Below are 27,935 nucleotides of genomic sequence, written 5' to 3'. Positions count from 1 at the left end.
GGACCGCCCCCCGCCTGGCGCCGCCGCCCGCCTCAGCCCAACATGGCGATGCACAACAAGGCGGCGCCGCCGCAGATCCCGGACACCCGGCGGGAGCTGGCGGAGCTCGTGAAGCGGAAGCAGGAGCTGGCGGTGAGAGAGCGACAGCGGGGGCGCCCGGTGGGGGCCCCGCGCCTGCCGCCGCCTCCAGGGCCCCGCCCGATCGCTCCAGGCCGTTACTCCCCGGGCGCAACGCGGCGCCCGGGAGCCCGGCGGCCTGAGGCCGGCTGCGCGTTCTGCGGCCCGCCGGTGCCTCGGCTTCTCTGCTGCGCGGCTCGAGAGTCGGGAGCTGGGGCCGGGGGGCGGGGCAAGGAGCAGAGAGGGGGAGGGGGCCGGGACAGGCGGGGGCGTGGAGGCGGGAAGGCACCTGAGGATGGGGGGCTTCAGTGTGGGAGCTCGAGAAAGGTGTCTGTGAGCTTTGGGGTTGGGAGCGGTGGTGTCCTTGGCCTTTGCGGGGTGGGTGAGGGCGGCAGGTCCGTGTTCTTTGAGGGGTGGGGTCGGGCGTGTCGGGGGGGGCGGCCGTAGGAGACCGGTTCGGGCTTGCCAGTGGCTTGGAGGGGGTGGCGTAGAGGCGAGTGTGGGAGGGGGACACGGTCATCCAGTCTGGCCTTTGGAGGATGGAGGGGCGCATGTCCTTTTGAGGATTAGGAGATCCGTTGGATGGGGTTTTTGATGGGCATGGCTGTGATGTTTTGGGGGAACATCCAGAAGCTGACAGGCGAGAGGAAGGGATTCAGCCCAGGGAATTGAGAACTGTGATATGCACCCCGGGTCCTATCCACCCTGGTGGCCACCCCCTCCCCCGTGTTTTGGCTTGGGCACCGGGGAGGGCCATCTCACCTGAAGCTGCCCTTCCAGGTTTCCATGGCAACTGACAGCCCAGGGCCGGCCTTCTTTCTGAGCCCGCGGGGAGGGGAGCGAGTTGGCGCTGGAAGGCTGCTCACCCTTTCCTCTCTTCAGTAGCAATACCTTTGCGCGTGGGGGTGGAGACTGCCCGCGTTCTGCCTGAGCCGGGGTTCTTGACAACTGGGTTTCCATGAACCCTCTGAAGAATCTGCAAAATTTTGTGCATTTTTCTGGAGACAGGCTGTATCCCTTCCCTTCTGTTCTCCAAGGGTTCCAACAAGACAGGTCTAGATTGTCTTAATCTAAAACAGCTTTCCTCTCCCCATGTCATGTCTTTCCACCAGGGCTTAGCGTAATGGAGCTTGAGTGTCTAAGGCTAGTGTCAGAGAATTTGATTCTGTCGGAGTTAATGTTTGCATTTGAAAGGCATTATCCGTTTCCTTGTTTTTCCTCTCCCAGGAAACACTGGCAAACTTGGAAAGACAGATCTATGCTTTTGAAGGAAGCTACTTGGAAGACACTCAGATGTATGGCAATATTATTCGTGGCTGGGATCGGTACCTGACCAACCAAAAGTGAGTGTCAGAAGCCTGTGGTGTTTGTATGGTGCTCTAGTAATATTTGCGTTTTGGGCTATATGTGTTCTTGGTAGCACCTTTGCAGGGAGGCGGTAGCACAGTGCTGGTGTGGAAGGCAGTCTGGGGTTGAACTTAGACTTTGGCTCGGTCACTTCCTCACTGAGTAATTGTAGACAAATCCTACGTCTGGGAAATAGGGAAAACCTGCTAAGCTTTTTGAAAATTTTCAGATTTGAAATATTTCATTTTTTTTCTTAATGTTTATTTTTGAGACAGACAGATCGTGAGTGGGAGAAGGGCAGAGAGAGAGGGAGACACAGAATCCGAGGCGGGCTCCAGGCCCTGAGCTGTTAGCACAGAGCCCGACACGGGGCTTGAACTCACAAACCATGAGATCGTGACCTGAGCCGAAGTTGGATGCTTAACTGACTGAGCCACCCGGGAGCCCCGATTTGAAATATTTCAGATTGAAATAGAACTGTGCACACTTGATATCCTTCACCTTCATTCATCACTTGTTAACATGTTGCCACCTTTGCCTCTCTCTCTCTTTTTTTTCTGATGCTTGTAAACATACACAAACCTATATCTATATACTTAAAAGTTTTAAAAGTCTTGATATAATTACAGGCACATGGGAAGTTGCAGAAATATTAGAGAGGTCCGTGTACTCTTCACCCAGTTTTTCCCAATGGTTGGGTTTTATGTAACTACAGCCCAATAGCAAAACCAGGAAATGGACATTGGTACAATGTGTATGTGTAATTCCGTCACTGTGTGTAGATTCCTGTAACCACCACTGCAGTCGAGATACAGAAGTATTTCATCGATGGGAAGCTCTCCCTCCTGCTACCCCTTTATAGTTCCATCTTCCCTTTCCCCCATACTTTTTGTTGTTGTTAGCCATTCAAGCGGATATCATGACACTGTACCCCTAATTATGTCAGCAATTACCTCCTAAGAATATTTTTCTTACCTAACCACAGTTAACCACACATAGAAAATTAGCATTACATTAATAGTATCATCCCCTACAGCCTTTATTCACATTCTCCTAATTGTTCCCAGCATGCTTGGCTGCCCTTGTTTTGATCCAGGCAGTTTTCGTGTATTGTATTTGGCTGTTATGTCTCTTTAGTCTCTCGATAATAGGACAGTCTCCCACCCTTGTTAGTGGCGAAGTTGTTGTTGATGACACTGCCTTGCAGACCGTCCCAGTTCCAGATTTTTCTTTTCGTGACCTCATGAGGGAGCCTTTAGACATTTCTGGCAAAAATGATTTGTGTGCCTCGTGTGTCATTTACCTCTGTTATATTGGGAGGCACATGATGTCAGATTGCCCCATTATTGGTACTGTTAAGTTTGAGCATCTGATTTCTCCGTTGTTAAAAATTTGTTTTTTCTTGGGGCGCCTGCGTGGCTCACTCGGTTGAGCGTCCGACTTCGGCTCAGGTCATGATCTCACAGCTTGTGGGTTCAAGCCCCGCATCGGGCTCTGTGCTGTCAGCTCGGAGCCTGGAGCCTGCTTCGGATTCTGTGTCTCCCTCTCTCTCTGCCCCTAACCCCTCACATTCTATCTCTGTCTCTCAACAATAAATAAACATTAAAAAAAATGTTTTTTTAATTCATTTTTCTCTCTGTAATTCGTAAGTAGTTTGGAGGTTGTACTTGTACACGGTGTGAATATATTGCGATCCTCCACATTTTTATTCAGCAATGTTAGTATCTTTTGTTGATTTTTTACTTGAATCACTTAACAGACTGCTGATTCTAATTTTATTCTTTGTGTACATGGCTTACTGGCATTTGGAAAGATGAATCTTCCCTTCTTATCTTCTCTCCCTTTCATTCTGTATCTCCAGACCTCTCTCTTTAGTATCACTACAGACCCATGGATTAAAACAAACAAACAAAAAAATCAGCGTATTGGAATTAGTACTGTCACTTTTGCATTGTAGAGGCTTTTTTTTTTTTAAATATAAACTTATTGAAATATATACAGAGGATTGCACACATCATACATACACAGCTTAGTGACTTTTCACAAAGCAAACACACCCACCATTATCCTCTTTGATGCTTAGTTTGTCCCAAACGCGGCCAGTGGGAACCTCCTCATGCTGATGCCTTTGTCCTTTCGACATGACCCTATCAGTCCTTGAGCATTCTGGTTCTTTTCTGTCCCAATGTGGTGTCTCAGACTCACCTTTTCCTTATCCCAGAACTGGTACCAGCCCTTTCTTTAAGGAACCCTGGTCTGTTCTTCAGTTTTTAAAAATTAAGCTTATCTGACAGAAACATTTCATATCACTCGTCTGGGCCGGTTGTTTTGAGTAAGTATTAAAGTAAATACATATTAAAATGAAAATGGTCGTGAACCACTGGAGCCTGTCCCTTCGGGCATTCAGGATAACGGACGTTTTGGTCCATCCACCTGGTGTGGAGGTGTTGCGTCCAGAGGCTGTCTCTCTTCTGTCTAAGAGAGACAATGAGAGAGAGTTCTTACACCTTACATCCAGGGCCGTCCTCCGCTTGCTGCTTACGAAGCTTCTTGTGTGTGTTTTAGAAACTCCAATAGCAAAAACGATCGAAGGAACCGGAAGTTTAAGGAAGCTGAGCGGCTCTTCAGTAAATCCTCAGTTACTTCAGCAGCTGTAAGTGAGGTGGGGGGACTCTTTCTGTGGCCCATTGTTGAGGGAAACCTCAGTTAAATTCCTGTGAGTTTTCCCTTTCCCTGCTGTCCGAGTGCTCTCCTGAGGGCTCTGATAATTTTTCTAGTAACGGGTGGTTTCTTGTCTTTTAGGCAGTGAGCGCGTTGGCGGGAGTTCAGGATCAGCTCATTGAAAAGAGTAAGTTTATTTATTTATTTTTTCACTGTTTTACTACTTTATTTTTAAGCTACAGGAGCCCTTGTATTTAACTCGTATCCAACTGTAGGTCTCAAGACTACATCTCTCGTACTTTTGCCTCTCCTTTCTAGAAGATAAGCACCCTCTTGAGTCTCGTTAATCGTGTCCTTTTGTTTATTTGTTGGCTTGTTTGTTTTTTGAGGAAGAAACTATCATGTCCCTCCTGCCTCTTCTGTCATGCAGAGGGTGACTTCCCCTGCTCAAAGACACAAAGACAGGTCTTCCCCACTGCTAAGTGTTAGGGGAATTTTTTTTTTTTTTTTTTTTTAGAAAGAAAACCTTTTCTCATGGAAAATTTTGGATATATCTGATAAATCTCCATGTTCGCAGTTTAATAATTCTTAGGAAATTCTGGTCGTGGGAACAGAATGTACCTGAGTGTTCTTAAATATAAAACAGAGAGTAGATAGTATTTACTTTGTGAAGAAATTGTATCATTCTCCAAACGTAAGCCATACAGTCTAATTCTCTGCTGATGTCAAGTGATAGGATATAGATCTATACATTCATCTTTCCGAGTCAGACTCGGTGTAGCTGTATTGAACACTCTTCCTGTGCACTGAATCACTCCAAAGCATAACCTGCTTTTTGTACTGTGGCTGTGTGCTTCTGTCAGATGATGTATCTTGTAGGATCTGGTTCTTGTGTCTGCAGTGGGCCAGTGATTTGGAGGAGAAGGGATTTTGGTAGTTTGGGAATTAGAACCACACTGTGACTTTGATTATTACCTCTGGGTACAGATTTCTAAATATGTAGAAAATGCTAGAAAATGTCTGCGAGTCATTTCCACTCAGATTTTCAGGCTCAAAACATTTTATCTAAGATGGAACTGTTCTATTACCTTCAAAATTTGTCTGCCCAGTTTTTTTCCGTTATAGTACTTCCATTCCCCCTCATTCAAAACTCTGTAGGTATCTTTGACTCCTTTCTGCCAGCCCCAACAATTATAGCAAGTCCTTTTGATTTTTCTCTTGCTATGGCTCAAATACGTTAAATCCTACTTCTTTTCAGTTAATGCCACTTCTAGGACATAGAGCTAGTGTTATCTGCTCTCTGAAGTCACAAGACTGGTTAAGGAACAGCCTGGACCCCACCGCTGTGAGTGGAGATGGAATGATTACTGACTGCTCAGTTTTCACAAGAGCCTACAATCCTCATCCTGGCTTAGTGCGTCGTTCAGCATCTGGCCCTGTACTTCACTAGCCACACAAGTACACACCTAGGTACTCGTGAAGGAATGACGCTCAATGCCACTGCTTGCGGAAGCTTGGCTGAGACCAGCACTTACGTATTAAAGATTTTCGGAAACACATGCAGGCCATCCATTCCCCTGAGATCTTCCCCCTGGAACTGGGCCACGCCCCTGGAATAGATCCTGTTGGTCTTCCTTGGTCTTCCCTCTAAAGCTGCATTTGATGAATTACATTTTGGTCCCGTTAAATGTGCCACTGCATTTATTGTGATAGGATGTTGCAGATATTTATTACCGTTACTAATTATTATGTCTTTTAGGACTAGTTGTTTTCCCCGAACAACTAGTTGGTTTTTACTGAAAATCTGATGATGGACTTGATTTGTGTAGGCGCTAAAATGTTTTATTTTTTTATTTTTTTTAACGTTTATTTATTTTTCAGAGAGGGAGACAGAGTGTAAGCAGGGGGAGGGGCAGAGAGAGAGAGAGAGAGGGAGACACAGAATCGGAAGCAGGCTCCAGGCTATGAGCTGTCAGCACAGAGCCCGATGCCGGGCTCGAACCCACAGACTGTGAGAGCATAACTTGAGCCGAAGTCGGATGCTTAACCGACTGAGCCACCCAGGCACCCCAGGTGCTAAAATGTTTAAAGCCAAATGTGTGGTTCTCCTCTAGAAAGCAAATCCAAACCTAGACCATGCATTCTGGGAATGAATCTTTACTACTGCATCCAGCTTACGGACGTCTTCTGTCCTTCTGTGTTTTACTTGTCTCATTTTAAATTTATTGTATGGATTTTATTATACGAATCTTGGTAAGCGGCTTTGGCTTCTTTTTGGAATAGGGAATTACATAAATACTGGAGTTCATCAATTCAAATGGTCAGAGCCCCTTTAAAGTAATTCTGTTGTGTTCTGTCTCACCACCTGTCATTACCGTTTCCTCCTGCTATTTATTTATTTTTTTTTTTAAATCTTTTTCACATTTATTTATTTTTGAGAGACAGAGTGAGACAAAGTGAGAGTGGGGGAGGGGCAGAGAGAGAGGGGGACACAGAATCCGAAGCAGGCTCCAGGCTCCGAGCTGTTGGCACAGGGCCCGACAGAATGCGGGCCCACAGAATGCGAGATCTCAAGAATGCGAGATCGTGACCTGAGCCGCAGTCGGACGCTCAACCGACTGGGCCACCCAGGCGCCCCCCTGCTATTTCTTTAAAAAAAAAAAAAAATTTCATGTTTATTTTTTTTAAGAGAGAGAGAGACTGAGAGACAGAGCTCAAGTGGGGGAGGGGCGGGGAGAGAGGGAGACACAGAATCCAAAGCAGGCTCCAGGCTCCGAGCTGTCAGCACAGAGCCTGACGCGGGGCTCGAACTCACGAACCATGAGATCATGACCTGAGCCAAAGTTGGACACCTAACCGACTGAGCCACTGAGCACCCCTACTCCTGCTATTTCTTAAGAGTCTTATTTCCATCTTGATTTTCTACAGTCAACTACAATGTGTCTAAGTATGAATTTCTTTTTAATTATCTGGCTTGGGTTTCGTTGAACTTCTTGTAGCTGTAGCTTGGTATTTTTCATCAGTTCTGGAAAATTCCCAGTATTCTTCAGATGATGCATTTGCTGCATGCTGTCTCCCCTCTCCTTTCCCACTCTACTTAACTGTATGTTAAACTTTCTCATTTTATCCTACATGGTCTTTTATTAGCTCCTCCGTGTCTTCTGTCTTTGTCTCTGGGCCGCCTGCCAGTTTACTAATTCTCCTTTCAGTTGAGTCTGACTTGCTGTTAAACCTTTCCTTGATTTTTTTTTTTTTTTAATGCTTATTTATTTATTTATTTATTTATTTATTTTTTTAATGTTTATTTATTTTTGAGACAGAGAGAGGCAGAGCATGAACGGGGGAGGGTCAGAGAGAGAGGGAGACACAGAATCGGAAGCAGGCTCCAGGCTCTGGGCCATCATCAGCCCAGAGCCCGACGCGGGGCTCGAACTCACGGACCGCGAGATCGTGACCTGAGCCGAAGTCGGATGCTTAACCGACTGAGCCACCCAGGCGTCCCATGCTCATTTATTTTTGAGACAATGCGAGAGACAGAGTGCAAGCAGCAAGGGGCAGACAGAGGGAGACACAGAATCTGAAGCGGGCTCTAGGCTCCGAGCTGTCAGCCCAGAGCCCGACGCGGGGCTCGAACCCATGATCCGTGAGATCATGACCTGAGCCGAAGTCGGATGCTTAACTGACTGAGCCACTCAGGCGCCCCAACCTTTCCTTGATTTTTAAATTTTTTATTACCTTTTTAATTTCTAAAATTCCACTTAATTATTTCTAAAATCTGCTATGTAATTTTTCAGTAGCTTTCCCTGCAATTATTTTTAAACTTGTCTTTTGTTTCTTTAAGCAGAGTAAGTAAGCCTGCTTGTTGTACAAGATTCTGTTTTTAATTCTGTACATTCTGTGTTTAATGTGTAATTCTGTGGGGGCGCCTGGGTGGCTCAGTCCGTTGAACGTTTGTTTGACTCTTGATTTTGGCTCAGGTCATGATCCCAGGGTCGTGGGATCGAGCCCCACATTGGGCTTTGCACTGAATGTAGAGCATGCATAAGATTCTCTGTCTTTCCCCCTTCCGCCCCTGCCCCACTTGTGCGCGTGCATATTCTCTCTCAAAAATAAAACAATAATAACAATTTCAATCTGTGAAGTCTTTTTTAAAATTTTATTTTAATGTTAATTTATTTTTGAGAGAGAGAGAGAGACAGTGCAAGCAGGGGAGGGGCAGAGAGAGAGGGAGACACAGAATCTGAAGCAGGCTCCCGGCTCTCGGCTGTCAGCACAGAGCCCAATGCAGGGCTCGAACTCACGGTCCGTGAGATCATGACCTGAGCCATAGTCGGACTTTTAACCAGCTGAGTCACGCAGCCTCCCCAACCTGTGAAGTCTTTAAAGACCTGTTTCTGTTGTAGTTTGCTTCCAAAGTCTAATTTCCCTGTGTGCTTATCTTTGACGGTGTACCGCTCGCTGTAACTTAAACTATTTGTTGAGTAATTTGAGAGTGAGGATGAAGTTGTTCTCTTCCAAAGATTTTATGTTTTCTTCTGATGGGTGGCTGGATCACTTTAAACCAAGTTGAAGGGGCGCCTGGGTGGCACAGTCGGTTAAGCGTCCGACTTCAGCCAGGTCACGATCTCGCGGTCCGTGAGTTCGAGCCCCGCGTCGGGCTCTGGGCTGACGGCTCAGAGCCTGGAGCCTGTTTCCGATTCTGTGTCTCCCTCTCTCTCTGCCCCTCCCCCGTTCATGCTCTGTCTCTCTCTGTCCCAAAAATAAATAAACGTTGAAAAAAAAAAAAAAAATTAAAAAAAAAAAAAAAAAAAAAACCAAGTTGAAGGTCCCTGAAAGAGCCAGGTGATTCAAACCAAGCTTTCATTCCACGAGGGGAATGGTCTCCTTTGCCTTTTGCACTTCTTCCTTTGCACAGAAGGTCTCCAGTGTCTCCAGATTTCTGTATAACAGATCTTGTGGAATGACTCCTGTGTTCTTGTTTTTTGATGGTGATGAACTGAACATTTTTTCTGTCTTAGATTTTGAATTGCAAATTCTTAGATCTCAAGGGTTTTGGAGTTTTGTACTTTTGGCATTTTGTTTCCAAACCATTCTGAAAATTTTCTTTTAAAATGCATTACTTTCGGGCTTCCTGGGTGACTCGGTTGGTTAAGCATCTGACTCGTGATTTCTGCTTAGGTCACGATCTCACAGTTTGTGAGATCAATCCCCACCCCCACACTGGGCTCTGCGCTGGCATCAAGGAGCCTGCTTGGGAGTTTCTCTTTCTGCCCCTCCCCCTCTTGTGTTTTTTCTGTCTCTCTCTCTCTCTCTCTCTCTCTCTCTCTCTCAAAATAAATAAACGTTTTAAAAAAAATGCATTCCTGTGGGGCGCCTGGGTGGCTCAGTTGTTTAAGCATCCGACTTCGGTTCAGGTCATGATCTTGTGGTTTGTGAGTTCTAATCCCATGTCAGGCTCTGTGCTGACAGCTCAGAGCCTGGAGCCTGCTTCAGGTTCTGTGTCTTCTGCTTTCTCTGCCCCTACCCCGCTTGCACTCTCTCTCAAAAAAAAAAAAATAAAGAAAGAAACATTAAAAAAAAATAATAAAAAAATGCATTACTTTCTGCTTCCTTTGGCCTGCCTACCCAAACTAGGATGATAGAGTGGATTAGCATGGTTCCCAAGGGGAATTTTAGGCAAATTAGCGAGGCGTTGTGTGTTTTTGTAAAAAGAATAAAGTAAAAGACAAGCAGGCAGATTTTATCCAGTTTCCTTTAAAGGATCAGCATAGTTGATACTGTTTTATCAGACTCTTCTGAAGCTTTCATCAAACCACATCTCCCCTGAGTGTTCTCATCATTCCAGTGGATAAGTAAAGGGCCGCATGAAGCATTACTTTGGGTATCTTTCTTGCCTCCTTTAAAGTTTTTGTGCTGAGGGGCGCCTGGGTGGCGCAGTCGGTTAAGCGTCCGACTTCAGCCAGGTCACGATCTCGCGGTCCGTGAGTTCGAGCCCCGCGTCGGGCTCTGGGCTGATGGCTCAGAGCCTGGAGCCTGCTTCCAATTCTGTGTCTCCCTCTCTCTCTGCCCCTCCCCCGTTCATGCTCTGTCTCTCTCTGTCTCAAAAATGAATAAAACATTAAAAAAAAAAAAATTAAAGTTTTTGTGCTGAAAAGAAGTTAGTGCCTAGTACTATTCAGTAGGTGGTGGTGTTGTTGTTTTAATAAGTAAAGTGTCTCATTTGTAGGCTTATTACACTTAATCAAAATCTGGCATTCGTTTTTTTTTCTTTTCTTTTTTTTTCTTTTTCTTTTTTTTTTTTTTTTGAGAGAGAGTGAGCAGGGGCAGAGAGAGAGAGAGAGAGAGAGAGAGAGAGAGAGAATCTCAAGCAGGGTTCCACGCTTAGCATGGAGCCTGAGGTGGGCCTCGATCCCACAACCCTGGGCTCGTGACCTGAGCTGAAATCAAGAGTCATCTAGATGCTCAATCGACTGAGCCACCCAGGCACCCCCAAATCTGGCATTCTTTACTCTAAAAACGAGTTGCCTTCTTCTGTGTCGGGGAGAAGCAAACAGGTGTCTTTTCTTGGTGACAGCACCACAGGGTGGCCTGACTGCTGCTGTACTTCGGGGTGCTCTAACCCAGCCCTTTTGGCCTCACTCCTCCCCTGCTTCCGGGAGCCCAAAAAAGACCATGATTCTTACCCTGTGGTTGCACTTTGTGTTTTAGCAGTGTTTAATCTAGTCTCCCTGGCTACAGTCCCTATTATAAACCATTTGTAGCCTGATAATCCTAAAACATGGGTTTATACAGAGAACTCAGTAAACATTCACTGTTCAGTGTCACTTCTCTGTTTAGAAATGGCTCGATGACTTCTCCTTATGTCCTGGTAACAACTATTTTATGGCAAATTGTCTACTGTGTTAGAATTTGACTTGCATATTTATGGATCTCAAGGATATTGAGATTGAAACATTTATTGTGTTCCAGACACTATGCAAACCCTTGCATTATCTCATTTATTCTTTAAAGCTACTTCTTGGGGATAAGTACAGATTATAGACTCCTTGAAAGTAGGGAACATTGCTGGAACTCCAGTGTCTAGTCCAATGCCTTGTCCATAAGAGATACTCAGTATAGAGAAGCGTCCTGTTTTACAGATGGAGGAACAGTGTCTGAAAGATTCAGCAACAAGTCACATATCTTAACCATCACCTCATACTGTTTCCCTAGATCAGATCCCTAAATCTGACACTCATGGCTCTTTTTTTTTTTTCTTTTTTTCTTTACTTATTTTGTGTGAGAGAGAGAGAGGCAGAGACAGAACCCCAAGCAGGCTCTGTGCTGTCAGTGCAGAGCCCAGTGTGGGGCTTGAATTCATGAACCATGAGATCATACATAACCTGAGCCAGAACCGAGAGTTGGGTACTTAACCGACTGAGCCACCCATGCGCCCCCCAGTCACGGCTCTTAACCTGTCTTTGCATTTCTCCTCTCATTTCTTAAGGGTCTGCTCAAGAGATACTTGATTTATTTGTCCAAAATGTACCTTATGTTTCCTCACCTCTGCACTTTTGCTTGTGCTATTTTTTGTACCTATTTTGGCTTCTCATTTTCCAAGGCCCAGTTTAAATTCCACCCCCTCAGTGAAGCTTTCCCTGAACAATCCGCTCTTTCTTCTCTGGCTCCCATGATACTTAATATCCAGATCAGTGCTTCGGGACATCTGTTACTCCCTGGGATGTTACCTCGTCAGAGAGGTAACACAGGTGGATTCTCCATTCATAGGGCTTTGATTTGATTTTCATTCTTTTGTATGTGTTTCCACACAGGTACTTACAGAATATGACCAACTGATCCATTTACCCAGTACTCCCGTAGCAACTGGTCCAAAATGAGTAAACAGTTGTTTTGCCCATTAATCTCTCTTTTTTTAGACAGAGCTTCACTTCTTTTTTTTTTTTTTTTTTAAGTTTATTTTATTATTTATTTTGAGAGTGAAAGAGTGAGTTCAGGGGAGAGGCAGAGAGAGAGAGGAGAGAGAGACTCCCAAGCAGACTCTGCACTCACAGTGCAAAGCCCAGTGTGGGGCTCGAACCTACGAACCGTGAGATCATGACCTCAGCCATAAATAAGAGTCCGACGCTTAACTGACTGAGCCACCCAGGCGCCCCTATTAATGTCTTTTAATAGAATTGCAATATTGGCCAGATTTGCTCTAACTTGCCATTCTTTCTTGTCTCCCGCTTTTTGAGATAATCTTTCTCTCCCTGTGCCCAGCCCCTACTCAGTTAGTCCTGTGCTCCTTCTGTCATCCAGCCGTGAGCCAAAGCTTTTATGACCTCATGGCCCAGCAACCCATTCCTGCCCTGGCCAGCGCCTTCGCCATTTGCAGTTTGAGAGATGGCATTTTTTTACCTAAATAAAAATAGGACTGGCTCTGGGAGAAGAAGGCTGTCCTAATCATCCTTCTCCATTTTAAACTCATTTTTGTAGATTTCATTAGATTTTTTTTTTTTTTTAATTTTAAAGTAATATATTCAGATTGTACTAAGTCAAACTGTTTAGAGGTGAATATGAAACAGGTTAATTACCTCATGCTCTGCTTCACCCCCAACTTTCTGAGGTAATCAACGTTAACAGCTTAACACTATTCCTAACACATCTGGGACACACACACACACACACACACACAGATGCAGACTCACAGGGTTGGGGATTTTTTTTTTTAACTTGGAATTTTAACTATGTACATAAAGAGGATTTTTTTTTTTAAGAAAAAATTGGCTCTCCCAGTGCATATTACCTGCTTTTTCCCTTAGCACATGCACTCCTGCAGGTTGAGTGTGCATAGAGCGAAACGGTAGAGTCGTGATGAAGAGCGTGGGCTTTGGAGCCAAACTGTCTTTGAGTGTGAATTCCGAATCTTCACCTTACGAGCTGTGTGACCTTGGGCAGGTTTCTTAACCTCTAGCCTCAATTCCCGTCTCTGTCAAGTGGTCATCTTGGTTGTAGAGGTTTCTGTGAAGGTTGTAGATGTGATATATTTGAAGTGTGGAGGGAGTGCCTGGGTGGCTTGGTTAAGCGTCCCAATTCTCGATGTCGGCTCAGGTCATGATCTCACAGTCTGTGAGATCGAGCCCCATGTCGGACTCTGTGCTGACTCTTGTGGAGCCTGCTTGGGATTCTCTCTCTCCTCTCTCTGCCCCTCCCCACCCCCTGCTTGCTGTCTCTCTCAAAAATAAATAAATAAAGATTTAAAAAAAATTTTTTTAAGTGTATAGAACAGTGCCTGGCTTCTAGTAGGGACTGTGTTAGCTATTGTTATAATCTCACCATTCTTTTTATTTATTATTATTATTATTATTATTATTACTTTAATGTTTATTTATTTTGAAGGAGAGAGAGAGCATGAGCAGGGGAGGGGCAGAGAGAGAGGGAGACAGAGAATCTGAAGACAGAGAATCTAGACTGTCAGCACAGAGCCCAACGCGGGGCTCAAACTCACGAACCATGAGATCATGACCTGAGCTGAAACCAAGAGTCCGATACTTAATTGACTGAGCCACCCAGGCAACCCTCACATTCTTTTTAAAAGCTGAAAAATACCGGGTACCTCCTCTGTGGGTGAGAATTCACATTGTCTCCATTTTCCCCCGCTAAACAAGGTTGCAGTAAACTTCCTTGTCCGCTTGCTTTTTTGTAATGGACTTTATTTCTACAGGATAGTGCCCCAAAAGTGGCACTACTGTGTCAAAGGGTGATTTTCATGATATAGCACAGTTACTTTCTGTGGTGTGATGGGAAATATATATTTGGTGTTTGTCCCCTGTTCTGGCACACAGCTCCTAAAACCCTTGGAATCTCCAGAGCGATAAGAATGACTAGCAGGTGGGGTGCCTGGGTGGCTCAATAGGTTGAACATCCGACTTTTAATTTTGGCTCAGGTCGTGATCTCTCAGTTCATGGGATTGAGCCCCGAGTTGGGCTCTGTGCTGACAGCAGAGTCAGCTGGGGATTCTCTGTCTCCTTCCCCTTCTGTTCCTCTCCCACTTGCACATGTGTGCATGCATTCTCTCTCTCTCTCTCTCTCTCTCTCTCTCTCTCTCTCTCTCTCTCTGAAATAAATAAATTTTGAAAAAAAGAAAGACTAGCATGCAAAAGAAATGTTTTTTAATGTTTATTTATTTATTTTTGAGAGAGAGAGAGAGAGAGAGAGAGAGACAGAGCAGGGGAGGGGCAGGGAGAGAAACAGAGGCTCTGAAGTGGGCTCTGCACTGTTAGTGGAGAGCCTGATGTGGGGCTTGAACTCACAAAACTGTGAGATCGTGACCCAAGTTGAAGTTGGACACTTAACCGACGGAGCCACCCAAGTGCCCCCAAGAGAAATTTCTGTATGGCAATGAAGGTGACTGATGGCTGGGGGCCCCTAGAGAGCTCCAGGATGGGGGCTTAGAACTTTAAGCTCTACCCCCAAACCTCTGAGAGAGGGGAAAGGAGAGGGGCTAGAGACTGAGTGAGTCACCAGTGGCCAATGACTTAATTAATCACGACTGCGTAATGAAATCTCCATTAAACCCCTAAACGGTGGAGCTTTTCTTGGTGAATGGCAGGGTGGTAGGCCCAGAGAAGGCGTGGGTACCTTGCCCCGTGCGTCTCTTCCATTTCGCTGCTCCAGAGCTGTACCCCGTATAATAGACAACGTTAACAGTAAGTAAATCACGTTCCTGAGTTTGTGTGGCTATTGTAGCAAATTATGGAAGCTTAGGGAAGGGGTTTAGGGTACCCCTGATTTATAGCCAGTTGGTCAGAAGTATGGGAGGCCTGGGAGTTGGGACTGGTGTTTGAAGTGGGGCACTCTTACGGGATTGAGCCCTTAAGCTGTGGGTCTGCCCTAACTCTGGTAGTTAGTGTCAGAATGGAATCCAGTTGTTGGTGTCTGGAGAATCGGGGAATGGGATTTTGGTTTTGGAAAACACCCTAGACTTTCCAAAAAGAGTGTCACCATTTACATTCCTAAAGGCATAGCTTGGGAAGGCCTGTTGTAGATATTATTGGGTAAACTACATGGAAAAGTGAGTACTTTATTTATTTATTTATTTATTTATTTATTTTTTATTTACATCCAAGTTAGTTAGCATATAGTGCAACAATGATTTCAGGAGTAGATTCCTTAATGCCTCTTACTCATTTAGCCCATCCCCCCTCCCACAACCCCTCCAGTAACCTCTGTTTGTTCTCCATATTTAAGAGTCTCTTCTGTTTTTCCCCCTCCCTGTTTTTATATTTTTGCTTCCCTTCCCTTGTGTTCATCTGCTTTATGTCTTAAAGTCCTCATATGAGTGAAGTCATAGGATATTTGTCTTTCTCTGACTGACTAATTTCGCTTAGCATGATACCCTCTAGTTCCATCCACGTAGTTGCAAATGACAAGATTTCATTCTTTTTCATTGCTGAGTAATATTCCATCATATATATATATATATATATATATATATATATACACACACACACACACACCACATCTTCTTTATCCATTCATCCGTTGGTGAATATTTGGGCTCTTTGCATACTTTGGCTATTGTTGATAGTGCTGCTAGAAACATGGAGGTACATGTGTCCCTTCAAAACAGCACACCTGTATCCCGTGGATAAATGCCTAGTAGTGCAATTGCTGCGTCATAGGATAGTTCTATTTTTAATTTTTTGAGGAACCTCCATACTGTTTCCAGAGTGGCTGTACCAGCTTGCATTCCCACCAACAATGCAAAAGAGATCCTCTTTCTCCGCATCCTTGCCCACATCTATTGTTGCCCGAGTTGTTAACGTTAGCCATTCCAACAGGTGTGAGGTGGTATCTCATTGTGGTTTTGGTTTGTATTTCCCTGATGATGAGTGATGTTGAGCATCTTTTCATGTGTCAGTTGGCCATCTGGATGTCTTAAAAGTGAGTACTTTTCAACTCTTTATCAAAGTGAATTTTTGAATCTAGACCGATAAAGACCGTAAAATGACAAACCCCTGTGTATCTAGCACATGGCCCCCAAATCATCAGAACACGGTCAGCGCCGTGTTCACACCCCCCGTACTCTCACTTCCACCCCCTGTGTTATATTGAAAATCCTAAACATCATACTATTTTTCTTGTATACATGTTTCATAGAGTTTTTTTTTTAATTGTTGTAAGAACACTAAAAATGGGTTCCACAGATTTTTTTTTTTTTTTTTTTAAGTAGGCTCAACGCCTAACTTGGGGCTTGAACTCCAGACCTGAGAGTAAGAGTCACATGCTCTACCAGCTGAGCCACACAGATTTTTAAGTGCCCGATACAGTATTGTTAACTACTGGTACAGTGTTGTACGGCAGATCTCTTAGAGATTCTTCGTGTTGTCTGGCTGAAACTTTCCGCTTGCCATTTCTCCTTCCCCCTGGAGGCTGCCAGCATCCTGCTGTCTGCTTCTGTGAGTCTATTTTAGACCCCTCACCGGAATCGAATCATGCGGTGTTTGCCCTCCTGGGACTGGTTTACTTCAGTTAGCACGACGTCCTCCTAATTCATCAGCCTTGCAGCATATGTCAGGGTTTCCTTCTTTGTCTTAAGGCCAAATAATATATTCCGCTATAGGTATATACCACATTTTCTTTATCCGTTCATCTGTTGATGGACCTGAAGGTTGTTTCCACACCTTGGGTGATGTGAATTAATGCTGCAGTCGACTTGGGAGTGCAGGTGTCTCTTCAAAATCCTGATTTCAGTTCTTTTGGTTAAGTGCCCAGAGGTAGGATTGCTGGATGATATGGTAGTTCTCTGTAAACGATAGGCTCTTAACACTATAACCACACCAAGGAAAACAAACAAGCAAACCCAAAACAGAACGTGTATTAGTATTATGTTTCTTTTTAATGCTGAATAATATTGCATTGTATGGCTGTACCACATTTTATTTATGCGTTCATCAGTTAATGGTCGCTTGGCTACTGTTGAGTAACACTGCCGTGAATATCCATGACAAGTTTTGTGTGAGCCTGTTTTCGTTCACACGGGACTTGTGGGACTGCCAGACTTTCCAATGTGGCTGCACCATTTTCTCTTCCCATCAGCAGTGTATGAGGGTGCCAGTTTCTCCACATCCTCACCAACACTCGTTACTGTTTATCTTCCTAGTATCTCTGTGGTTTTCATTTACATTTTCCTAATGGCTCATGACGTTAAGCATCTTTCCACGTGTTATTGACCACTGTGTATCTTCTTCTGAGAAATGTGTGCAGATCCTTTGCCGATTTTTTAATTATTTTTTCTCTTTTCATTAGTGGGTTCTAAGAGTTCTTATATATATTCTGGATATGAGGCCTCATCAGATTTGGTATATGTGCTTGGCTGAAGAGCCAACAGGGCGAAGCTACCAACTGCGGGATGGTGACTGAATGCCTCTAAATCCAGTACGGAAAGCCTCTTGTCTTGGGAAACAGGGTGCAGCCAGAAAGGGGCTGCTCCCTCGCCCGTCACACGATATATGTTCGTGGAGAGCCTAGAGCTAAGCCATTTGTAGACAGCCCATTTGTGGGTTGGGGTTTCGTTCCCGGCAGAGCACCTCCCTCGCTGCAATCTACTAAAAGTCAGCCCTCGGCATAAGGATTTGTAAACAGAAGTAGAAACAAACAAAAAAAAAGGTCTTATCACATATATGAATTGCAAATATTTCTCCCGTTCTGTGAATTGTTTTTTTTTTTTACTTTTTTGGAATATTGTTTGCAGCTCAAGAGTTTTATATAATAAAACAATATAGTTCAATTTACATTTTTTTTCCTTGTTATGCTTCCTTTTGCGGTCCTATCTGAGAAACCATTTGCCTAATCAAATGAGTTCTGAGAGTTTTAGTTTTTAGCCCTTACTTACATTTAGGCCTGTGATACATTTTGAGTTAATTTTCATGTTTGGTGTGAGACAGGGCTCCAACTTCATTCTTTCCTTCGTGGACATCCACTTGTCCCAGCATTATTTATCAGAAAGACGACGCTTTCTTCATTGAATTGTCTTGTCGCCCATGAAAATCATTGGACTGTAAATGTAAAAATGTTTGTAACTGGACTTTGAATTCTTTTGATCTGTAGGTCTCTTCTTATGCCAGTGCCCCCACAGTCGTGGTTCCTGCAGTTTGAAGTTTGTTTGCTAATTTTTACATGAAATGGGTTTCCCTGAACCTTAGAAGCACAGTTCACCAGCACGCTTTCTCTGGTTTCCTGGTTGTAGGGCTCCCTCTTCTGTTGCTCTCATGAAGTGTTCAAAAGTAGGGTTTCATGATTTCTGAGATCTGGTTCCATTTCTCCCTTCCGCTCTTTTGGGACCATCCCTTTCTTTTCTTCTTATACCCATGGCCTACTCGATTTGAAATCCTTCCCAACAGTTTATAATACAAAGGTATAAAAAGAAAAAAATTGGGGTCTGGCTCTGCTGTCCACAAGACCCCTCTTGACAGTTTTTACAAACGGATAGTGTACAAAAAATTAAAAAAAATTTAGGGGCGCCTGAGTGGCTCAGTTGGTTGAGCGTCTGACTTCAGCTCAGGTCATGATCTCACGGTTTGTGGGTTCGAACCCCACATCGGGCTCTGTGCTGACAGCTCAGAGCCTGGAGTCTGCTTTGGATTCTGTGTCTCCCTCTCTCTATGCCCCTTCCCACTTGCGCTCTGTCTGTGTGTGTCTCTCTCTCTCAAAAATAAATAAACATTAAAAAAATAATAATTTAAAACAAGAAAACGTGTACATACTTAGGGTCCTTCAATAGTTGAGTAAAGTGAAAGTATTCTTCCGTCCTCATCTATTAAGGTCTCAAGAAATTCCTTTCAGGAAAAACCTAGGTATACATTTGCCAGAGTATATACAATTATTCTTAAAAGTATTTATGGGGCACCCAGGTGGCTCATTTGGGTAGATGTCCGACTCTTGATTTTGACTCGGGTCTTGATCTCACAGTTTGTCAGTTTGAGCCCTATATTGGGCTCTGTGCTGACAGCATGGAGCCTGCTTGGGATTTCTCTCTCCCTCTCTCTCTCTGTCGCATGTGTGTGCGCAGCGGTCTCTCTAAATAAATAAATAAATAAATAAATAAATAAATAAATGTTTTAAAGAGCATTTGTTTATGCAGAATGTTTTTTAATTTTTTATTTAACATATAAAGGATGTTTTAAAATTGGGAATATGTGTCAGCTGAAGAATATTACCACTTTATTTATTTATTTATAAAGTTATTTATTTTGAGAGAGAGACGTAGCTGGGGAGGGAGAGGGTGGGAGGGAGAAAGAATCCTCAGCAGGCTCTGCACTGTCAGCGCGGAGCCTGATACCAGAACCTGATGAGATCATGACCTGAGCTGAAACCAAGAGTTGGAGGCCTAACCGGCTGAGCCGCCCAGGCATCCCAAGCCCCCTTTCTTGATAGACAGGATTTCTGTACAGTTTGGGGAAGGAACCCAGGCTTCTTGTATAATTATTAATCCCATTCGTGGATTCTGTGTTTAAATAACTCCTGGTTGTATGGTCCCATCTCCCAGCAGTGCTTAGAAAGGCTGCTTTTGGTTACCGTGTCTCAGAGGACTTCTGGTTCAGGAACACTGGTAACTCTGATGCCTTGAGGGTACATACCTTCTCTGTCTGCAAGTATTTTCCTGTCAGGTAAAATGCCTGGTCCTTGAGGATAGGAAATAGTCTCTTTTTCTGTGTATTAGTGCTCCGAGACATCTCTCCTGGCTGCCGGACAGACTGCCTGAGGAATGCTGACCTTGCTTCTGGGACCTGTGTTTATTCCCTCCAGGGGAGCCGGGAAGCGGGACGGAAAGTGATACTTCTCCAGACTTCCACAATCAGGAAAATGAGCCCAGCCAGGAGGACCCTGAGGATCTGGATGGATCTGTGCAGGGAGTGAAGCCTCAGAAGGCTGCTTCTTCTACTTCCTCAGGGAGTCATCACAGCAGCCATAAAAAACGAAAGAATAAAAACCGGCACAGGTCAGTGGCAGGGGCCTCCCCTCCCCGCCCGCCCCTGCCCCCCTGCCCCCCCTGCCCACTCCCCCTACCCCCCCAGCCTCCGTGACCATTGCTGTTAAGGGTCTGTACCAGAGTGAGAATTCTTTGGGATTGGTGCCCTCTTTGTGTTGCAGATGGGGAGAGATTGCTTTGATCCAAATGAAATAGAAGTTTTCTCCAGTGGAGGAATTGGTGGGCATTTAGAGTAACCATGAAGGAAGACATCCTTCCCACTGTTCTAGTGTAGAAGAATGGCATTCTATGAAAACTTTGTTTAATGTGGTGAATTTGGAATCCTTTTAGAAGGGCAAAAGGGGAAGTAGAAATGGAATGTGTGTAATAGTCTTTGGAAAATGCCACGAGTACATGTTGGGAAGCTGGAAAAGTGGAGAAAGTCTTCTGCTCTTAATCCTGGTCCCTGCCTACAGTTACTCGCTTGTGGATGGAGAGAGCTGATCTGACATGCCTTTTTTCTCTTTAAATACAAGTTTTTTGATTGCTTGTGATTTGTTATATATCTCTCTAATATGCTGATTTCAGATATCAGAGAGGAGTAATATAAAGTCTGTAAGATATGAGAGTGCCTTTCTAGATAATATATGTCCACTGTGTATGTGGGGTGGGGGTTGTCTTTTGGTTTCTTTTGTTTTTACAGTGTGTAATGAGATAGGTATGACATCAGTGGACAGAGAGGTCAGGTGTCATCCAGAGAAGATTTTAGCATTCACTCTGCCTGGGACTATTAACTCAGATAATTGGAAATTAAACAGCTGTACTCAGAGAGGGTAATGGCATAGTTTCTAGAAGAATCTTGCCCTGACCTCAAACCTTCTTCTGGGAGGCATGAAAACCAGGTATCCACAGGCTGGCTTTTGTCCTGCTCCTCGTGGGAGCCTGCATATATGTGTGTGTGTGGATAGATAGATAGATGTGTGTGTGTGTGTATACACATATATGTATGTATATGTATGTGTGTATACATATATATGTGTGTGTGTGTGTATATATATATTTAATGTTTTTATTTATTTTTGAGAGACAGAGACAGAGTATGAGTAGGGGAAGGGCAGAGAGAGGGGGAGACACAGAATCTGAAGCAGCTCCAGGCTCTGAGCTGTCAGCACAGAGCCCGACTCAGGGCTGGAACTCATGGGATCATGACCTGAAGGGAAGTGGACCGCTTAACTGGCTGAACCACCCAGGCGCCCCAGGAGGCTGCACATTGAGAGGAAAGGGGAAGGGCAAGGAAGGGGCGGAGCTCCCTGTCCTCCAGTGTGCTTCTGGGCTGGCTTGTTCCACAGACATGTAGGATGTTCCTTCACACTCACCCAAGGCATTCACAATGTTAGCTTCGTGGTTATGGCACATGGGGATAATGTAGAATGAACTTAAACTAGTTTAAGCCTCCTAGGCATCAATAGATTCTTTAATTCTTTTAAAAATTTTTCTTGTCAATGGTGGTGGTGGTTTTTAGACTGCAGAAATAGTATTTCCTCCAAATGGTGACTCAAGACTGCTGCTCAGCACTTTCCTGCAAACCAAAAATCACTATGCCAATCTGGTAACTGCAGTAACAAATAGCAAAAATTGCTTATCTTTTTTTGTGTGTAGGTTATAGGCTATATAATCACTGTGGTAGGACTAATGCTAACTGATCACAAACAGTAGCAGGGAACCATAATCTTTTTTTTCTTTTTTTTTTAAGAGAGCACATGAGTGGGGGAGGGGTGGAACAAGGGGCAGGGGGAGAGAGAGTGAGAATCTTAAGCAGGCTCCACGCTCAGTGCAGAGCCTGATGTGGGGTGTGATCCCATGTCCCTGGGATCATGACCTGAGCAGAAATCAAGAGTCAGGCACTCAACCAACTGAGCCACCCCGGCCACCCCCCACCCCCCGAACCATACTCAAAATATTTTTTTAAATTGGCAAGATAATTGTCATGCTCTGTGTTGCTTTGATTAAATTTACTCCAGTGTCATTTTAAAGTAATTACTCTTTTCCTATTTCACAGTGTCCTGAGTAGGGGGAACATTCCTTGAAAGTTTCTGGATGTTTCTTCCATTTGTGGTACAGTAGATAGCTACTGTTTATTATAGGTAATCCTTCCCTTTGAAAAAAAAAATTTTTTTTAATGTTTTATTTATTTTTGAGACAGAGAGAGACAGAGCGTGAGCAGGGGAGGGGCAGAGAGAGAGGAAGACAGAATCCGAAGCAGGCTCCAGGCTCCGAGCCAACAGCCCAGAGCCTAACGCGGGGCTTGAACTCACGAACCGTGAGATCATGACCTGAGCCGAAGTCGGACGCTTAACCGACTGGTGCCCCAATCCTTCCCTTTTTTTAATGCCATGATCAGCTGACTGATAAAAGGGAATTAAGCATGAACTTAACTTTCCTCCTGCAGGCTTCTAGTACTAGTAGATTTCCATAGAAACAGCATTTCTTCCTGCCATTTTTATAAATACTAGGATTTATAAAGATCTTCGATGTTAGTTATTGCTTTCACAAATGACATTTTCTGTCTGGAAAGCTGGAGCCTTTTGTCACCCGCCTGGTGTGGTATCTGGCCGGCCTCCTCCCTTTGGCTGTAGGTGCTTACGTGCCCCAAGGGAGCAGAGTGGAGCTGATTTGCCTTCTTTCTGTGTAAACAGGTTCAGTGCACTGGAGTGGCATCTCAGTGGCCAGTTAAAGTTCTCAGATTCCTGCCATCTTTGGTCAGGAAGTGTCCAGACCCCTTGCCCCCTGACTGATGTCTCTCCTAGTGGGTGCAGGGCTGGGGCTGGAGTGCTGTGTTTGTACACATTTGAACGTTTGCACCCCGAACGGTACTTGTATCTCTCCCGCAATGTGCCACCCCCCCCCCCCCACCTATTTAGATGAAGTCAGTTGTAAATTATTTCAGCAAATGCCTGAGTACCCACTGTGTGCCAGGCCCTATTTAGTGCTGAGTAAAGCAAAGTGGAAATAAATATGGAACTTGAGCAAAAAGGAATAACTTTTGGATTTGTCCTCCTTAGGAATATGAACATTTATCAAATAATGTTTAGCATTCACAGATGATCACCCTGTCCTGAATTCTTATATTTTACAGGGTATCTGAACGATAAGTCCCAGCGGCTGTAAGGAAGAAAGTTGCAATAATAACTTACAGCTGTTCTTACAGGTCTTTGCTAATATACAAAACCCTAGAATTCTTCCAGGTAGTTTGCGAAGTTTTCATTAGGTGGGAACAGTCTACTTTAATTTGCGAACAAAATTAAGTTAGGCCGAGAGTTAGGTTGTTGATAGTTCCCGGTTGGTACACTGTGTACCCTTTCCCAGATGCCGTAAGTGACACGGTTGCATAAGGGATACCGAAGTTATGCTTTCTTCCAGCTTCACTCTTGCAAACATGGGCTAGGAGGAAAATAACAGCATTTTGCATATTGTTCCAGCACCTATCTACGGTGTAAAAGGTGTTACAACAGCCAAGGAGCCAGTGTCATGCTCAGGGTTCATGTTTGCCTTGGAGGTCTGCCCGGACCGTGGTCTGTTAGCAGCGATGGCCTACACAGCCTCCTCCCCTTCACCGTTCCCTTGCAGATCCCCGAGGCTTGAGGGCTTGGGGAGATCTGCTCTCCTTTGTTTTAGTAGGGGGGGGCCGTCGGTTTGGGTGTTCGAAGTCCTGGCCCTGACAGGAACAGTTGGCTGTCATCGCCAGTTCAGGGGCAAAGTGACTTGCCTCTGCAGTTTCTGGAGCAGGCCTAGCACTGAGGTGATTCGTTTGACCCTGGGCCTCTAGGATGAATGCTGTAGAAAGAGGACCGTGTTCCCCAGACATGCCTCCAACATAGAACTTGAGTTCAAAGTTGCAAAATGCTTTCTTTTTAAAAATGTATGATGTTTTTATCTCTTATGTTGGTCAAAGTATATTGTGCTGAATTGTTAGTACTGTCTTTGAAGCACCTTTCATTGTATGACTAAACCCTTCTTTCTCTATTTCTTCTAATGCCCTATTTATATTCTTCATGACAATTAAATATTTTACAAGTTCTAACTCTGAGTCTGGCAGCTAATAGAGGGCCTGCAGTTACCTCGTTTCCTAATGAAATAACTTTTCCTTTCATAGTCTGCTCTGATACAAAATCCAGGAGGGAAGGGACTCTCCCAACCACAAAATCTTGGGTGCTTTGATGTTTGAAACTTTATCGCTTAAGATTCTGAAAGCTGATTTTGTTTCTACAAATCTTGCTAGGGTGGCTAATCGACTAATTTATTCAATTAGTATATTAATTTCTATTGCTTTCTTCCTTTCAAATGCTGCCCCTCAGCCCGTCTGGCATGTTTGATTATGACTTTGAGTAAGTTTGATTTGAATTAGTATTTGTGCTGTGTTGTTTAGTGTGTAGAGACCGATATGCCTTTTTGAGACCTTTCTAACCCATAGTTTATCTGTTCAATTGTAGGTATGTATATTAGGTTAGGCTGGGAAGTTTTTTTTAAAAACAGAAAAACGTGATGGAGGTAACATTTTATTTAATAACTTAAGCAAAATTAAGTAAACTTCACTCTTATGCATTTTAATTTCTTTAAAAGTAGATAACCTTTACTTTTAATTCACATTTAAATTGATTTTCTGGCTTTGCTTCGTAAGGAGATTAATAGTTTAAGATCTTGATATTTTGCTTTGGAAAGACTTAAAAATTGAAATTTGTTTAATTTCTTTTGTGTTTCCTGTCCAGAAATACAAACTGCTAGTCTCTTTCCTGTTCTTAATCATTATGTGTCTCAGTGATTATCAGTGATAGAGTTACAGAGCTAACACATTAACGTAGAGCATGCCCTCTTAATCCAGTCTCTTTAACGCCTAGTTTTGAATAGTTTTAAAATGATACGGCTTTCGTAACTGCTGTATATTTCTTTTTGTCATCTACGTCTGCCTTGCGGCAAGAGTATCTGCTTATGTTTTTAAATACTTGCTCAATAATATCTGGGTAAACAACTAAATGTGACATAGTCTAATGAAGAATGTGGATTTTACTTAACCAAATAGTCTTTGTTATAGCTTGTGCCCTATGCAGTAGCTGATTCCTGGCCCCTTTTCTGTAAATTAAAATGCAAATATCTTTTATCTTTTCTATCACAGGATTGATCTGAAGTTAAACAAAAAACCACGAGCTGTAAGTATCAGCCAGACCATTTCAGAGAGACTGGTGATTTTGTAGATGATTAGAACCATGTGTTTGTCCTCAGAGCCCGAGTGCTCCTGCATGAACGCTCTCTCTCTCTCTCTCTCTCTCTCTCTCTCTCTCTCTGTCTCGTCTCTCTTGTCTCTCTCGGGTTGCAGCTCTCAATTTGAAGGCCGGGGTGTCCATTTGGGTACATTTCAACTTGTAGGTGTTACTTTCTTTTGTATTTTGGGTAGAGAAAGCGGTCACACATTTTTCCTGAAGAAAAAGTCCCTTTGATTAAAGAATGAATTACTACTAGGATTTTTTTTTTTTTCTTTCTTTCTCTGATCGGTGAGCTCAGGGGGCCTGATAAGGGCAGCGTTGATGTTTCGGTCCCTCTCTGGACTTGGAAGACAGGCCATTTTCAGATGTGAAGTGTTGTCTGTTACATTTGAAGTAGAATATTTGGCTACAGAGCAACCACCTAGCAGGGTTCTTTATGGGTGAGGTTCCCCTCCCCCCCCCCCCCCCAGGTTCAAACTGATGTTCTACTGAGAGTAAGTTGGGACTTTTTTTTCTCTCTTTAGGACTATTAGAAGACTCATTAGTGCAGAAGCTTCCAGGCTATAGAGCCCTGCTTCCCTCCTCCGACCTCACAAAGATAAATATCCCTCACCTGAGTGTGCGGCCACCCACCTCTGCTTTCCCAGACCCAGTGCCTGTGACTCTGAATAGTTTGTTCTGAACCGTGGTGACAAGTCATTTCTGTAAGACCACATTGGATGCTTTACTTTGTGTCATTTTTGGTAACAGAACAGCAAGAAGACCAAGACGTGGTTACAATTCCAGCAAGTTGCTAACTGTGCGTTTTTCCCTTCTTGGAATGAGTGTCTCCCCCCCTCCACCCCCCCCCCCCAAACTGGCTGGCACCAGCTTCTTCGTCTGTGATACCCATTGAGACATGTTCTCCGGTTTTGTTTTATGCCGAAAGTAGAACATAGGTCACATTTCAGAGGGAGGCTGTAAATATCTGGCATTTTCCTATTTGGTTTGTGTTTTATTATTTTTCTATTGTTTTTACCATCTTCTTTTCTTTTGGGACTTTTTGTAATGCCGTTGTACAGCTCATACCTTCCTGCTGGCATATCTGATCGTCCGCTTCGCGCAGTTGCCACTATTTTTAACAGAGAATGATCTGGTTTACCATAAATAAGATGGGAAACGCGGCTTTGTGTTTTTTTTTTTTGCAGGGGAAAGGTAAAGAGTGTTTATTTAATAATTACCTATCTTAAATCTTTCTGCGTTGGAAGCAGTTTCATGTTCAAGGAACAGGAAAAGCTGAAAGACCTAAGTTTAAATCAATCCTTTTAAAATATTTTTATTCTTTTATATAAATAAAATTTCACAGGTGTTAACTTCTCATGCTTTACTTTTAAACCTGAGATTGTTTTTTCACTTATTTTATTTATTCATATCATGCCTGATGGAAATTTCTTTCATTCTCCATTTTTCTCTCTTTGCTGGTATCTGCCTGATTAAACATTGCTCTAAAAATCATTAAGGCATATGGAAAGGCTCTCAGTTGCACCCAAAGCCAGTAACGTATGGAGTTCTTGAGCAGAGTGAAAGATAGGATCCGCGAGAGCCAGCGATGCCCGGCAGACCCCCTTCCTCACCGGGCCGGCCGGGCTGAGGATCTTGCCGATTTGTTGAACTGTCACCTGCCTCTTGAGTGGTGCTCTACCTCGGCTGCTCACTGGAATCACCTGGAGAGCTTAAAGACCTACCGATGCCTGGGCCCTCCCCCCACCAGAGACTCTGACTGGGGTGCAGTCTAGTTTTGGGGATTTCCTTCCAAAGAGTTCCTGGGATTCTGATAAGAAGCCAGGTTGCGAACCACTGCATTAGGAGTGTTTGATTGAAATCCTATGTTGCGAATCAGTCTGTGGGATAAGATTTGGGGCCCCACCTTTCCTTTGATGCTGTTTAGTCATAGTCCTTGATTTATGCCCATACCTTTGTTAGAAAAAATATGTTCCATTGTGATAATATTGGTAGAGCTGAATACGGATGGCATCTGTTATCAGAATGAGTCTACCTTGTCGGATGTGCAAACGCTTTCAGTCTTGTTCTCAAATAAACTTTTTTTTTTTTTTTTTTACTCTGTGGCTAATTAGATGTCTTTGGCTATGTCTTTGGTAAGAGGACTCCGGTGTCTGCATTTTTAAGAAAATAGTTTCTTAGATTTAGATTGTTCCTTAAAAAAAGAAAGAAACAACTGTAAAACTGAAAACGATGGGAACCAGAAGCTTTCTCTGTCCTTCTTTGTCAGTTTCTCCCTTTCCCGGAAGAGAGGAGCGGGGGTTCCTACAGTTTCCATGATCCCAAGGAAAAGCACACAGCAAACCTGAAAATATTTCTGACTCTCTGACATTTGCTGGAGATCTAGTCGGATTGCGCTTAAAAAGATGTATTATTTAAAAGCATACTTGGGGCGCCTGGGTGGCCCAGTCGGTTAGGCCTCCGGCTTCGGCTCAGGTCATGATCTCACAGTTTGTGGGTTCGAGCCCCGCATCAGGCTCTGTGCTGACAGCTCGGAGCCTGGAGCCTGCTTCGGATTCTGTGCCTCCCTCTCTCTCTCTTCCCCTCCACTCACCCTCTC

General features: G+C 44.0%; 1 protein-coding gene across 4 annotated transcripts; it reads left to right on the top strand.

Annotated features, from left to right (window-relative positions):
- On the top strand, window positions 1-27,429 carry MEAF6 (MYST/Esa1 associated factor 6). 4 transcript variants are annotated; one of them, XR_006712188.1, is made up of 8 exons: window positions 1-132; window positions 1,345-1,460; window positions 4,030-4,117; window positions 4,267-4,312; window positions 19,916-20,108; window positions 24,569-24,626; window positions 25,249-25,282; window positions 25,861-27,429. XR_006712188.1 is itself a non-coding variant. In XM_045476767.1 (8 exons), the coding sequence occupies exons 1-8, from the start codon at window positions 43-45 to the stop codon at window positions 25,867-25,869; spliced, it is 606 nt and encodes a 201-aa protein (XP_045332723.1). In that variant the 5' UTR covers window positions 1-42; the 3' UTR covers window positions 25,870-27,429. The 4 variants fall into 4 exon arrangements, 3 of the variants coding, with proteins under 3 accessions (XP_045332723.1, XP_045332724.1, XP_045332725.1); XM_045476767.1 differs by lacking the exon at window positions 24,569-24,626 and adding an exon at window positions 24,434-24,463; XM_045476768.1 differs by lacking the exon at window positions 24,569-24,626.
- Window positions 27,430-27,935: the final 506 nt, after the last annotated feature.

Source organism: Leopardus geoffroyi, chromosome C1, assembly GCF_018350155.1.
Source record: "Leopardus geoffroyi isolate Oge1 chromosome C1, O.geoffroyi_Oge1_pat1.0, whole genome shotgun sequence".
Taxonomy (NCBI): Eukaryota; Metazoa; Chordata; class Mammalia; order Carnivora; family Felidae; genus Leopardus; species Leopardus geoffroyi.
Note: the sequence above shows the minus strand (reverse complement) of the source record. Positions and strands in the feature narration are given on the sequence as shown.

Excerpts from the sequence above, each read along its gene's own strand:
- MEAF6 (XM_045476767.1), top strand. The coding sequence starts at position 43 with ATGGCGATGCACAACAAGGCGGCGCCGCCGCAGATCCCGGACACCCGG. Across the intron at positions 4,118-4,266 it reads CCTCAGTTACTTCAGCAGCT|GCAGTGAGCGCGTTGGCGGG; the intron begins GTAAGTGAGGTG and ends CTTGTCTTTTAG. Across the intron at positions 24,464-25,248 it reads ATGTTTGATTATGACTTTGA|GATTGATCTGAAGTTAAACA; the intron begins GTAAGTTTGATT and ends TTTCTATCACAG.